At 41.5% G+C, this 14,842-nt stretch overlaps 1 protein-coding gene across 2 annotated transcripts in view; it reads left to right on the top strand.

The window, feature by feature from the left end:
- The window catches only part of Dnah11 (dynein axonemal heavy chain 11), a 314,894-nt gene that overhangs the window by 232,928 nt on the left and 67,124 nt on the right, over nucleotides 1-14,842 (top strand). Inside the window, exon 63 of one of the 2 annotated variants that reach the window (XM_028880929.2) lies at nucleotides 5,369-5,539. In XM_028880929.2, the coding sequence (XP_028736762.1) occupies nucleotides 5,369-5,539 (171 nt within the window). The remainder of the gene's footprint in view (nucleotides 1-5,368; nucleotides 5,540-14,842) is intronic. The other variant, XM_037210919.1, reaches the window with a different exon arrangement.

Here is a 14,842-nt window from a genome sequence, read left to right as displayed (position 1 = left end):
TTGCTCTGTCATGCCACATTAAATGATTTCAAGCAAGTCTTTGAAGCACTTCGACTTTATTTTCTTGTCTCTTAAATGGGAATTTGGATAATATATAAAGTATATTTACAATATTCCAAATTAGAAAGAACTCAAATTCCATCAGTAGATGAACAAAAATGTAATATGCCTGCAATGCTGTAACGTGGATAAACTTTGAGAATACCTTGCTAACAAACAAAGACTCAGGTGTATGAAATTCCCAAAGGAAGTAGACTTGTGAAGACAGAAAGTGGTTGTTAAGGGCAGAACATATTGCTGGGGCCTAGAGAATTATTTCTGATGGACATGACTGGGGGGGTTATGGAGGGGAGAGGGGGACGAAAAAAGTGTAAAATTACAGTGGGGAAGGTTATCCAAGTGTACAAATACACTAAAAACTCCATTGTGTACTTTAAAAAGTAAACTTCATGGTATAAAATGATGCTGTTTAAGCGTAAGGTACATTAGGTGCTTGGATAGTAGGATATCAATATTAGTATATGAATGCTTAAAAGTATACAAACAGAACACACAACTCAGAAGCATATGGCCGTGTTACTAGAAATGCATTGGGCTGAAATGTGTGTAGCAGCAGCATGGAATGCACTTAGGTGGAGTTGGTGGAAACCGTGGTGTATACTGTCTTAAACATATTTTTTAAATTACTAAGGGGAGACAATGCTAAGTGTTCACTAAGGCAATAATGAGGTACCCCTTCTCTCTTGTCATACTTCCCCATACTTGGCACATGGGCAATGACCCTCATGTTTTTTGCCTTCTGCCCCGAGATGACTGCTACAGCCTATTGCCCCAAACACTTCTCATTTTGTCCAAGATAGGCACTACGATTTCAGATTTCTCCATAGAGAAGGAGGCACAGAGGCATCTGGAATTTTCTCTTTTTCTAAAACATCTGGCTTTCCTGGAAGGTAGAGTAGCAGACTCCCACTTAAATGTTCTTACAGAGCTAGATTGACCAGTCCTACCTGCAAAATAGGCTGGAAAGCTGGGAAATGGAATTATTACTGGCTCACCCAGCCACAGTCTATATGGTAAGAGGTTGGACCCTTGACATCATATCAAAAGCAGGTTCTGTTAGCATGAAAAGAGAGATGTGAGGGAGGGGAAGTACATAGTAGCCTGATTTCTTATGGCTGTTAAGCTGGCCGCCCTGTCCCCCCCCCCTCTTTCACTCACTCACTTTTGAGTGTGTCTAACTCTGTAACCGAGGCTAGCTTGAAACTCACAGTATAACTGAGACTGGCTTCTCCTGCATCAGCTTCCTAAGTTCTGATATTACAAGCACGGGCCACCACACCAGGTTTATATGGTTTCCTAACATCCAATTTCAGCTTGCTGCAACTCTGATCCACTGAGCCTCTGACGCTCTGACGTGTTACAGTGTGTGAGCACAGGGTTCCTCTGTCTCCACCCTCCATCCCAGCAGTCTCTCCTTTTCCTTTGCACTTCCCCAGCCAAAAGCTTTAAGCTTGTGGATTGGCCTTGGCTCTTTGTAGCATCTCGCAAAGAGCCAATTCATTGCATAGTCTGTGGTTCTGCCTTGAAAGTCCATTCAGAATCTTAGTGCTTCTCACCTTGCTTGCTGGTCCACATCACCAGCATCTCCCTGGAGTACACTTTATGCACTGAGGTCTGTTTCTGTCCTTGGCAGCTGGGAGGCAGTTTAAAGACTCAGTCAGCCCATGTGACCACTTTGCCCGAGCTTTCCAATGGCTAACCACCTTGGCCAAAGCACCACCCAGAAGCTTTAAGTCACTTGGCCCCCTGGATGCCTCCAAATCCCTCTTGCTGCATTTCCATGACCTTCGTGGTCCTCTTCAGAGTCTACCTGTGGCTTTTGGCCTTTCCCTCCACAGGGCCTACCTGGTTCCCTGTAACAGGTGGATAAATCTCAATTCATTGCCAAAAGCTCTTTTCAGCATGTGGTGCTCAAACCTTGGTATGACAGCATTCTCAGCTTGCCCTACTGCAGATCACACATGTACACTCACACAGCTCTATGGTGCTATGTAATACTTTCTCTGTATTACACTTTCCCATAGAGTCACATGGTACAGATGTCCATACATGACTAGGTGCATTTTTTTTTTAACTTTGGCAACTTCATATATGAATGTAGTGTATTTAGGTCATATTTACTCTAACACCTCCCAGGTCCTTCCCCACATCCTCCCAACTTCCTGTCTTCCTCCTCTTCCTCTCCTTTTTATTATCTATAAGTCCAATGAAACTACCCATATGTGTACAGGTATAGGGCTATTCAATGGATCATGAGCCGTGTACCATGGACTATACTGATGAAGAAAGCCGACTCTTCTCCCTCAATAGCTCTTACTTGTCAAAAACTCCTCAGATCAGGGTGGGACCTAGTGAGTCCTTCCTCTATCAATGCTAGAGCTCTGACTGACTGGATTTTGGGCAGGTCTTGTACTGGCAACCACAGTTTCTGTGAGTTCATTAATTAGTACAAGGATCCTGTCATGTCCACAACACACTGTTGGTTCTGGATCCTCCCTAAAGTCTGGCTCCTACAACCTTTATGCCACATCTTCCTCAATGTTCCAGAGTCTTGTCAGGAAGGGGTGCATATTTTTTTGCATGTTTCTTTTATCCCAAATATAACATAAACTTATCAACAGCAGGAGCTTCATGTATTTTGAACCATTTGGTCCCAGGCAGAGAGACTAGTACCTGGGGTCAAGGTCATTAATAAATATTTGTTGAAAGGAGTCTCTTTTGCTTTAAAAAAAAATGTATTCTTTGAAGACTCATTCTTTTCAGGTCAGTTGAGAAATTTTACTATTCCTAGTCCTTACAGCTACTTCCACTTAATGAGGTAAGATTTATGTAGTTGAAGAGTTTCCCATTTGTGAAGTACATGGGTCAAAATGTCATGTAATTAGACTGCTTCTGAGATATTTAAAGATCTACTATGGTGGAAGTGGGCTTTTCCTGGTATCTCTGCTGCACAGGGGTAGTCCCAAAGCCTAAACTTACAGACAATAAAAGTGGGGGAAGCTTGTGTGTTGTTAAGTAGGAAAAATATATTTTTGAAGGATTAATTGAACATGTCAGATCTTTTCCTTTAAGGATAAATTCTTTCTGAGTAGAACAGGAGACAGTTAACTTCTGAAAAGCATCAAGACTGATGATTTTGTCTATATAGCATTGACCTGGAAGCTCAGCCATTCAGACTAATAAATCAGGCAATTTATATTTAATCATTAACTAACTCCTGAGCTGAACAGCTGTTCAAAATTAGAAATGGGTCACCCCAGCCAGGATGACATTACAGGCAATCTATAATGCATTAGAATAAAATTATAGTGATTTTTAACTGTCCAGAAATTTATTACAGGACATGTTCCAACTCTTAAACCCTTGTTAGCCAGTGTCAGTAATGATTTATGCTGCCGGGGTGGTGAAATGAAATTATTGACGATCTCAACAGCCAGTAAGTCAGTGTTTAGTAAATCTTCAAGTCCAAAGGTGTTTTGGAGAATGCAGTGGGTGCACTTTATTATCATTTACAAAGCAAAGACAACAGAGTCTTCCTGAGTGCACCGGACGTGTTGTCTGTGGCTGAGGAAGGAAAGTAATGAATTCAGAAAAGAGGAATAGAGAGCTGGACTTCCTGTCTTTGACTGTACAGCTGGAATGGTGATGCAGACCTATTGTTAGTTGGTTTTTGGTCTTTTTTGGGGGGACCCGCCACCCAGCTCCCAAATAAATCACACGTGGAGGCTTATTCTTACTTGTGAATGCCTGGTCTTAGCTTGGCTTAGTTTCTTGCCAGCTTTCCTTAACTTAACCCATCTAGCTTTTGCCTCTGGGCTCTTCCAGTTCTCTTACTTCTGTAACTCTTACTCTTACTCCATGGCTTAACTGTGTAGCTGGGTGGCTGCTCCCTGAAGTCCTCCTCCTTCTCTGGCTCTTTGGTCTCTCCTCCCAGTTTTCTCCCTCTATCTATACTTTCTGCCTGCCAGCCCCACCTATCCTTTCTCCTACTTTGCTATTGACTGTTCAGTTCTTTATTACACCATCAGGTGTTTACACAGACACAGTAACACAGCTTCACAGAGTTAAACAAATGCAACATAAACAAAAGTAACACATCTTAAAATATTCTACTACATGGACCCCTTAGAACAACTCCAAGAACATCCATATGTGTCCAGGATACTATTATGGTTTGCAGGAAGCTGACGTTCTAATTGTTTGTGTCACATGTCAGTCATGTTCCGTGTGGCCTTTTTTTTCCCCTAGAAGAAAGAGGAGATTTTTAGGATTCTCTTTCCTTAGAGTATTAAATTGCTGATTATTTTGGCTCCTATTAATGTTCATGTCCTTAGAATGTTGTATTAATTTTCCACATGCCTCAAAATGAAGTGAATTAGTGTACTATCCTACAGTTCAGGCAATCCATACATATTTATTGCAGCTTTATACAAATCCAATATTAAGGGCTCTACATACTTAACCTGTAAATCAGATTTTAAATGGCCAGCCCACTAGATAGAAGGACTTCAACACAGTTTCTGAGTATATTGTCATTGAGGCCTGCTGGGTCCTGAATCCCATCATTTAACATGGCTCAGAGCTCCCTCCACTGATTTAATGATTGTATTAGAAAAATGGCCCAAATTTGGTTACTACTCGAATCATTCTTTAATTAACAGAATTCAGAATAAATGGCTGTTTAAGCTTTATGTTTTAATTAACATGAATGATGTTTGGCAATCTTCTTTGATCAGCCCATAGACAGTATATTAAGAAAAAAAAATGTTGGTTAAGACAGTATAGTGCTATTGCCAAGGGGGGGGGATGGGAGACTCATCATGCTGACATCAGGATTTTAGCAGTCAGGCATGGTGTTGCACAGCTAGACTAGACAGACTGAGGCAGAAGCACAGCAAATTGGAGGCCAGCCAGGGTTACATAGTGAGATATATTTATTTTTAAAGAAATCCTAATGTCACTTACTTGTAGCAGCAAGTCTTAGCTCTGCCCTCCCAGAGGGACAGGGAAGCAGTTGATTGACCTGTTAAGAAGGGCCCCAGTCACGATGCAAGAGTTAGCGCAACAGAGAAAACAGCTCATGTCGTGTGATGCTGAACTTGGCTGGAGAGAGTGGGAGAATTGTGTGGTGATGATGGGTTTCAGACATGCAAACGATTATAGCAGTCACTCCACCCAGTTCTACTCTGTCCTTCTAGAGCGGGTGCAGGAGGCCAGAGCCTTGAACTGGGCTGTCAGGTAACTGCATTAAGCATTTGCCGAGTTGATGCTCACCCTGTAATTATACATGGGTAATTTTATCCTTCAGTCAGAGAAGATTCGATGGGGTCAGTCCATTAAGTCCTTCGAAACTCAAGAGAAGACACTGTGTGGAGATGTGCTGCTTACGGCAGCGTTTGTGTCCTACATCGGGTCCTTTACAAGACAGTATCGCCAGGAACTGGTGGACTGCAAGTGGGTTCCGTTTCTTCGGCAGAAGGTGAGGCCCATCCTTCACTCTGTCAACATGGGGAAAGTGTTGTAAATGAATTCCAGCAGTGACCTTTGTGTATGCCAGCTACTTTTGTACTTCTGTAATGGTGTCTCTTACATCTTGTTTATCTCATTTTAATGATGATTTGTACCTGGAGGTGAAAGTGTATAGACTCCATGGTTAGAGGGTACATTTCACAAGACAATAGGAAGCAAAACCAGATTGTTAGACTATTGAGTAGCATGAAGTGTTTTGTTTTCTTACTAATATTGATATTTGGTAAGGATTTTTCAAGATTTATTTAAATTAAAGTGCAGCATTTTGTAAAATGACATTTTAAAAAAAGCTCACCATAAATTTGAATGCTGAAATCCATAGGTGACATAAAATCAAAGAGCTGAAATATTTGAATTTCCATGGTTTAAGAGCTCCTGTGTGTGGTTGAGAAGACAGAGAAGCAGAAATTTTAAATGACTCCCACAATGGAGCAGGAAGTCAGCCCACCTGATGTCCAGACCACAGTCTTCTTGCGACACTGCCGTTGTGATTGATGAAATAGCCTCCCAGTTTACTTACTCACCCCTTTCTGGAATGTCAAGACATCCTCAACCCTCTGTGCATTAATGTTCCCCACAAGGAAATCACATCTCAGCTTTCATAGTAGTTGTTTTCACAACTTAAGGACATGCCAATGGAAAGTCTGCAATTTAAATGAAATCAATGTTTTAGGGAAAACTCATCATTAAAGGCACATAATTCATCATTTTTATGGGAAAATCCCATTAAAATTAAATTATGTCACACACCTATAATGTCAAAACTTGCTTTTATATTGAAGACTTCTTACATGAGATTATGTGTGTTATTCTCTAAATATCTAGGTTGACCTTTAAATATCACCAAGGATCTGATTAAGTTAGTCTGCTAATTTTGTCCAATTTTTAGGGCATTCTGAGTTTCTAAAGTGGCCATTGTCTGCTTGTCTGTTTAGTCTATTTTCTTCTTATTTTCTCTGTCTTGTCTTCTCCATGGTTGAGTCTTCTTGTATTTGTCCAAGTCATCCTGTGGCTACTGTAGACTGACAGTATTCTCTTTAGTGGTTCTCTCTGCACTTACAGTTATTAGTAAAGAACTCTCACTCTCTCAAAATTATGAGGAAACTCACTTCTAACACCAAAGCTATTGAACATTGGCTTCCTGGTATAACTGCTCACTTTGGGCTTGTGTTGGGAATATGGACATATGCTGCCAGGTCATTTTATGTTTTCTACACTAGAAACTTACCGTTTCCACATTAGGTTTAAAACTTATCTTTAATTGCTAATCTAATGTCATTTGTGCTTCTAGAAACTTCCAAGTTAGTTGATTTGTATTTTTCCCATTTAATTTTAAACTTGGGATTCCATGAAAAGTAAACTGTTTTTAAGAGATCATGAAGATCCTATAATTGATTGGCTTGTCCAAAGTAGTGTCTTAAATATGTGACTAAAGCAAAATGACAATTTCCTGGTAATATATGCTAAGCATGTATTAATTTCCATGAAGGACCTGTTTTTTGTGATCCTAAGATTCTCCCTAAGAAACCCCATGTAGTTTTCAGTCATCGTAGCTCTGTATCCTTTAGTGTTTTGTAAGCCACCATGCAAACAGAGACAGACATTAAATTGGCCAGCCTCTTCTCCCATGCATGTCTGGAAAGAGTTAAACTAAAGGAAGAATACAGCTCCACACTATGTAAGTGAGGGAAATAGAAAGATTCTGCTGGAAGAGAACAGAACCCAGCAGAAAGCACTATGTAAATGTAACAAATGTTTGTCCTTTTGGAATCAAACATGGCCATTCGATTCAGCTGCAGTGAGGTGGGAAGATGGTAATGGGATGGCGGTGGCGGCGGTGGTGATGGTGGTAGGGAAGAGAGAAGCTGTGAGGGCTCATCAATGCTACAGTTCATGTGAATTTTTTTCTAGCAGTTCCATGTTTCTTCTCTGTACAGGAGCACTGTGTGTCTCCAGCCCGTCTTTGGTTTGTCAGTGTGCTTGGGGGTATCCTAGGCATTCTACTGGTTTGGACACAAACCATGATTGCCACAAACCACACTGAAATGAGTATGGTTTGTGGCAATCATGACTCTGTAAACCAAGCATGTCATTTATTGATGGCCTAGACATTATTAAGGTAGCCTTGGGAGAAACTCTTCTCTGAACATTGAGAGTTGGTTGCCTTCCATGTTCGCAGAAATGCACATAGTCTGAACAATACATATTATTTTAACACATAATCTAGATACATCAGTCATAGCTTATTTAGTAATTAAACTCAATTTGATTCAAGTTAAAATTCCAAGGAAAATTGTATTTTTATTTGACTCAATGATTGTAGAGTTTGTTGAAGGATATGGGTTTGTTGTTGTTTTCAAGACAAAGTTTCTCTGTAGACTTGGCTGTCCTGGAACTCACTCTGTAGACCAGGCTGGCTTTGAACTCACAGAGATCAGCCTGCGTGTACCTCCCAAGTGCTGGGATTAAAGGCGTGTGTCACCACTACCCGGGGAAGGATATGTTTTTAAGACAGCCAAAATAATTTTTAAAATAGAACTATGAGATCCTTTTCCTTCAAGACATTAAAATATCTTCTAAAACTACATCATTACAACAAAGTCCTTCTGTAGGGGACACAGAATCGACTAGTGCTCAAAAGCATTCGAAGAGTTCTTTGACATCTACAACACAACCGTGCACAGATGCCGGTACTTCTATCCCTGGCCTCTCTTCCTGGCCACTCCGGGGTCATTCTGGACCAGCTTTCATTCCAGCACCTATCTGTCAGATTTTATGTATACAGTTCTGAGTGCTTGCAGCTGTCCTTACGTCTGGCTGTTGGCAGTACTCAATAAAGTTGACTGTGCCTCCTCACATCTGTGCTTTCTTTATTTGCTCTCAAGACACCACCCTGCTCTGATCTTCCCTAGTTCACTGGTCAGTTCTTGGGCTTCATTGACTGGCCCCGCCCCCCTACTCTCCAAGCGTTAGTATTGATATCCAGGGCTTCCACCTCCAACCACCTCTGTAGTAGAATATTATTTTAAGGTGTGTTATTTTTGTTTATGTTGCATTTATTTAACTCTGTGAAGCTGTTACTGTGCCTGTGTAAAACATCTGATGGTGTAATAAAGAGCTGAATGGCCAATAGCAAGGCAGGAGAAAGATAGGTGGGGCTGGCAGGCAGAGAGAATATATAGAGGGAGAAATCTAGGAGAAGGGGAGAAACAAGGAGATGGAGAGGGAAAGAGCTAGGAGCCAGAAAAGGTGGAGGACTCCCGGGGCCAGCCACCCAGCTACACAGCCAGCCATGGAGTAAGAGTAAGATTTACAGAAGTAAGAGAACAGGGAAAAGCCTAGAGGCAAAAGGTAGGTGGAGATCATTTAAAGTAAGGAAAGCTGGCTAGAAACTAAGCCACACTAAGGCTGGGCATTCATAATTAAGAATAAGCCTCAGTGTGGAGTTTATCTGGGAGCTGGGTGGTGGGCCCTCTAAAGAATAAACCCACAACAGCACACTTAACTCACATCATCTTTATCATTTAGCCAGGTGTATGCTGTAAGCACCATCTTTACGTTGCTGACTTCGAAATGCTTGCCTGTAGCCCCAGACCATGGCATCTGGGCTTGTCTCATGTAGCAGTGTGGTCTCCTGACTGGCCCTTAGAACCTCCTTCCTTGTGTTTATTGGAGGCTCCCTGCTCCGTGTTCCCCTTTCTTCTGAGGTTTAAACCCAGTCTGTCAACTTCTGCCAACCTGAGCAGATCTTATCTGCTGGACCTGGGACCTGAAAGAATGGGGTGGACGACAGTCTAGTGCTGTAGACAGCCTTGCTTCTTTCAGCATGCCTTTATACAGGAATGAAATAAAGCAGGCAGTGAGTTCATAAAAACATGTAAATAAATGTCAGTAAGCACATATTAACAGAGCAGCACTTTCCCAGAACTTTCTCAGGACAGACCAATTTAAACACAATTGTCTGGCACATATTGTGGATTATATCTGGAAAAGCATGAAAGCAAGGCAGAGGGCCATATCCACAGTCAGGACACACTGACCAGATTGGGTTCTATAGCTATATTTTGACATCCAAAAAAAATAAGCATGTCTTATAAATTGACTGTAAATATTTGTCACAGGAGGTACAAAATCATGTCCAAGAACACTCCAGGGAACAAAATGTACCTGAGGCAAAAGGCCCTCTGCCTTTTTCCTGGAGCCTCTCTCACGGTTCCCCAGTGCATTGGGCACCACGCGTCATTCTTCTGACAGTGCTCCAACATCTCTCCTTTTACACTTTTTTAAACTTTAGAATATTCATTCTTATTTGGAGTCGTTGACATCCCAAGAGAAGCATGAACAGACATAAGTGCAACTCTAGATCCAAGAGCACTATGCCATGAGGAACAAAGATCCATGCCCTGCAAGGCATCAGAAATCCCTTCTGCCATTCCTTTTCTGGAGATTTCAGACAACTACTTAAAAAAAAATGTCTGAAACATCTTATTCTGGTACCCAGTGGTCTAGTTTTTATATCACACGGGACAGGACAATCGCCACGTGTAAGGTTAAGCGTCCTGAAAATGCCAGGAAGCTCAAGTCATAGCTTCCCACTGGGGCAAATTTAAAAAATTTAAAGTTAATAAGGTAACAGTAAGAGTATCTCAGGAAGTAGTTCCTCCTTTTTATTTTTTAAAAGTTGTTTTTTAAGGGTGGAATGTGTGCGTTCTACAAATGTTTGACTCTCTGGGTTGTCAAATTCCAGTGATACGTTGAATTTTTCATTCTTCCCAGCATTTCTTAAAATTTCTACTAGTAGAAGCTGGACCATTATCTGTTTTTAACTGTGTAGAAATACATATAACAGTGAATGTCTGAAATAAGGTGGAAATAAGAGCTTTGGAGGAAGGTAATGTATCAAACTTTGAATGTTGGGTAGTTTAATACTTTGTCATGTAAGCCTTGACCATCAATACTTAAATGGTCATGTGACCATCTTTGGGGAACAATATGATTAGCAGTGGGGGCACACAAGATCTCGGAGTTAATGACATAAACAGGAATGTTATTTTCTTCCCAGTTAACAAAATGAGGTACAGGAGGATCCGGTACATACACCCAATGTGTCTCAGCAGTAACAGGCGTATTCAACAGAGACAAGATAGTGAAAAGCAATTCTGCAGTCATACCCTTCCCCTGAGGGTCCATCAACTCTTTTCCTTCAGACACCGATTTCTTCATCTGAGTCATTTTTGGTAGGGAGACTTTGTTCTTTCGTTCTGATGACTTTGCTGTTCCATTTCCTTTCTTTCCTTCAGAGGTAGCCTCTGTGGCCACTTTGGTGCCTCTTAGTCCATCTTCCACAGGCTGAGTCAGTCTTTCCGGTATCCTCAGCTTCCCTGAGGATAAGACACAAACACAGCCTTGTTTCCAGTGAGTGCCTGGGGCAGGGTCATTCAGTTGGCCAAACATGATATCTCTCCAAAGAACTGTGACCCTGAATGTTTTCTCAGAGGGGCCCAAAAGTGTTCTTCAGCAGTAAATCCATTCTTGCCCCAATTTTATATAAAATAGAAGATAAAATATTGTGAAGAGTATTCATACTACCTTACCCTCCTTTATTTTTAAATTATATTTAAGTTGTTCATTAACTCCTTCCACAAAGGACTGACCCTGAAGGTTATATGGAATGTCTGTGATATGGCAAACTGTTGGCAAAATTCTTGAAAAGGTTTGGCAATATATGTAGGAACATTGTTAGTTTTTAAACTATTTTACAGGGGTATAAAATAGCAAAAACGAGTGCTAAGTCATCTAAAGTATTAAACAAAAAAAAATAATGTTTAAATGAGGAATTTAAACTTAGAGTTAATCCCATTTTATCTTTGTAAACAGATCCTTTAGATTATTATTATTTTGTAGAAAGCAGAATATCATCCATATAATGCATAATAAAAGCAAGAGGAAACAACTCTCTAGCTCTTTTTAAAGCATTAGTGACACACTTTTCACACAAAGTTGGGCTATTTGTCATTATTCATTCCTTTTTCCTTGTTAAATGACTGCTAATAGTTGAGACATTATCTGCCCTTGGAGGGCTGTGGCCAGAGTTAGTCCTTGAGTACACTAAGGCCCAGTATCAGCACAGAGGTGGTTATAGTCATTCATTTCTCCTTTTTTTTTTAAGGAATGGATGGCAATCTGGCATGCAGCATCCACATTCTCATATGCCAGTAGCTTAACAATGTAACATGAATCTTAGAAGGTCTTATTAATAAAAACAAACCTGAAGCCAGGTATTGGGGTGAATGCTGGAAGATCAGAGAAGCAGAACAAACCACAGCTTCCTTACCTCACTGATTCCTCAGCTGATCCTGTTTCCTCAGACTGGAAGCCTCTGAGTCCTCATCCAGAATGAATCTCAGCTGAACTGTTGCTCAAAAGTCTAAAAATTTAACCAGGCCTCTAGTTCCTGGTCTTCACGCCTTATATACCTTTCTGCTTTCTGCCGTCACTTCCTGGGATTAAAGGCGTGTGTCACCATGCCTGGCTGTTTCCAGTGTGGCTTTGAACTCACAGAGATACAGACAATCTCTGCCCTCTAAGTGACAGGATTAAAGGCTTGTGTGTCACCATTTTCTGGCCTCTATATCTAGTGGCTGTTCTGTACTCTGACCCCAGATAAATTTATTAGGGTGTACAATATATTGAGGAACACAATATCACCACATAACAATAAGTATTTCTGCCTCCCTATCAACCATAAGACAATGATTGCCTGTAAAAGATGAGAAACAAAATCTTGATATGGCTCATCAGGCTTCTGTCTCTTTTTTTCCCCCAGAACCCAGGAATTTGTGCCATGCATGCTCATTCCCAGAAAGCAAAGGTGCTCTTTTCAGGAAGAGCAGCACATGATCTCCCCGGCCTGGTTCATTCCGGCCATCACTGTAGTCCTCAGGTGGAGGAGGATACACTGTTTCAGGTCAGGGCACTCATTCAGAATATACTGAGAATCTGAGTGCTTTCTGCCACTTCTGGTGCGGCCATCCTGACCCAAGCCATCATATTCTCGTGGATTGTTATAAGAGTCCCCACACACCTTTTCCCAAGCCTACAAGATGTTGTTTGTCCCTTAAATTGCCTCTGAACATACCCAGTCTGAGCTTTCAAAAATGAAAGTCCATTTTCTTCTTAAATCCCTTGAATCATTCTCCATTGCACTCAGAACAAAATCCAGATATTCTACAAAAGCTTCAAACCCGTGTGTGTGTGTGGGGGGGGGGTGCACGTTGTTTTACTTGATGCCGCTTTGATTTCCTCCTCTTCTGCTTTTGTTACTCCAGCTACCTCATGACCTCACCAGGTGTTTCAACCTCAGGCCTTTGCACTGCCTTCCTCCTCTGTCTAGCGGCAGCATCTTCAAGGACATCCTGTGTCTCACAACCATCAACTCTTTGTTCCTTTAAGGTTGTCCAAGACACTAGATATGATTACAACCCCATCTCCCAGCATGCCTCTCTCCTCTAGCATGGTCCTTGCTTATTTGTTTTGCAGTGCTTGGAAGCAAACCCAGAAGCATTCCAAGTAGTTTAAGGATTTAAACATTAGATATTAAAGGGAAATGTAGATGAATCATCATTCCGACATGGAGGTGTGATGTGTCTCCCACCTCACCCCCTGTTGATTCTGTTGTACAGATGACATTGCAGAGCAGGGTGGTACAAAACTTAAAAGGCCACATGTTTTAACAACCCCCCTCCGTTTTCCACCCAGAACAGTGATTTAAATTTTATCCTGGCATAGGAAGTCCCCAAGGGGGTGGAAGTCTTTATTTATCATGACTATAGACACCGTAATGAAGCTTGCATCCACAATACTCAAAGCCTCGACATCACATGAGAAGACAGGAGACACTGAATCCAGCCAGGCACCAAGTTTTCAGGCAGATACCCAGAAGTGACGAAGGCAGGAAGTTCATGGGAATGGAAGAAGAAAATTGAAGTATGAGAGGTATATTTTAGGCTAGCTAGAAACCCGAGTTTAGCTGAAAATAGATAAAAATACAAAAAGATACCTTAAAAATTAAGAATATAATTACAGTTATGACTTTATAACCATGCTCATGAGTACATACCCCAGAGAAAAGCAAAGGCTCCAGCAGATGTTTGCATGCTTAGGTACCTAGAAGCATTGCTGATGTTAGCCAAGGGGAGGAAGCAACCCCAGTGTGCTGGGACAGGTAGGTGGGGTTTCTTCATGTGGCATAGGTGTAGAATAGAATATGATTCAACATGAAACAGGAAATCTGATTCATGCTTCAGCATGGATAAGCCTGGCAGATATGATTCTGACTGAAAAGAGCCAAACATGAGAACAAATGCTGTATGAACCCACTTTTGTGTAAGATAGAGAAGTCAGATTTGTAATGACAGATAAGCAGCAGATGCCGGGACTGGGGTGGAGGGAATGGGGGCTGTTCTAAATAGATATGAGATTCAGTTTGGGAGGATGAGAAAGTTCTGCAGATGGAGATGGGTGATGGCTCTATTATGATATTGTAAGTACTTACTGCTACTGGACTATACGTATTTAAGATGACAATGTTTATGTTGTGTATCATTTACCACAATGAAAAAGAAAACCCATGGTAGGGTAATTGCTGGATGTCCTAAGGCTGCTAAAGTATATGGGAGAGGGGAGAGTGGTACAAGGTCAGAGAATTGGATTTGAAATTTCAGACTTGAGTGGTGAAACAGTTTCATGGATTCTAAGGTCTAGAGCAGTAACTGCAGTCCTACACTAAAGGTATGGTAGATCATGCATGCATAGGGAGAGGTATGTGTAGAGAAAGCCAGAGAGGACACATATCCGCTTCCTCCCCCATGTGCCTCCCTCAGGGTGCTAGCATGGGCAGAGAGTTGATTCTTTCTATGCATGTTAATAGCACAACTTGGAAAGCTGAAAAGGACGAGAGGGAAGTCGTCAGTAAGGTGAAGAGAGACAGAGGACTGCACAGCCTCAGAGCCAGTGTTTCAGCTAAGGATGGGAGGGGCAGTGGTCAGGGGGACATAAGGGGAGAAAATGGCCACCCTCTCCCACACTTCTTTTTCAGTGATGGGAGCACTCGGTAAATGAAAACCCTTTGATAAAGTGAGCTCCTGGGCCATGATCCTCTGGCCCACACTCATGGTGGATAAAGCTACATAGGAGAAAACTGTTTAAATGTATTAATAGCAGCTGAAGCCAAATCTCTGGGGCTGAACAGGGG

The sequence above is a fragment of the Peromyscus leucopus genome, chromosome 14 (assembly GCF_004664715.2).
Source record: "Peromyscus leucopus breed LL Stock chromosome 14, UCI_PerLeu_2.1, whole genome shotgun sequence".
NCBI classification, from domain to species: Eukaryota; Metazoa; Chordata; class Mammalia; order Rodentia; family Cricetidae; genus Peromyscus; species Peromyscus leucopus.
The sequence above is the reverse complement of the archived record's forward strand: the minus strand, read 5'-3'. Positions and strand labels throughout refer to the sequence as shown.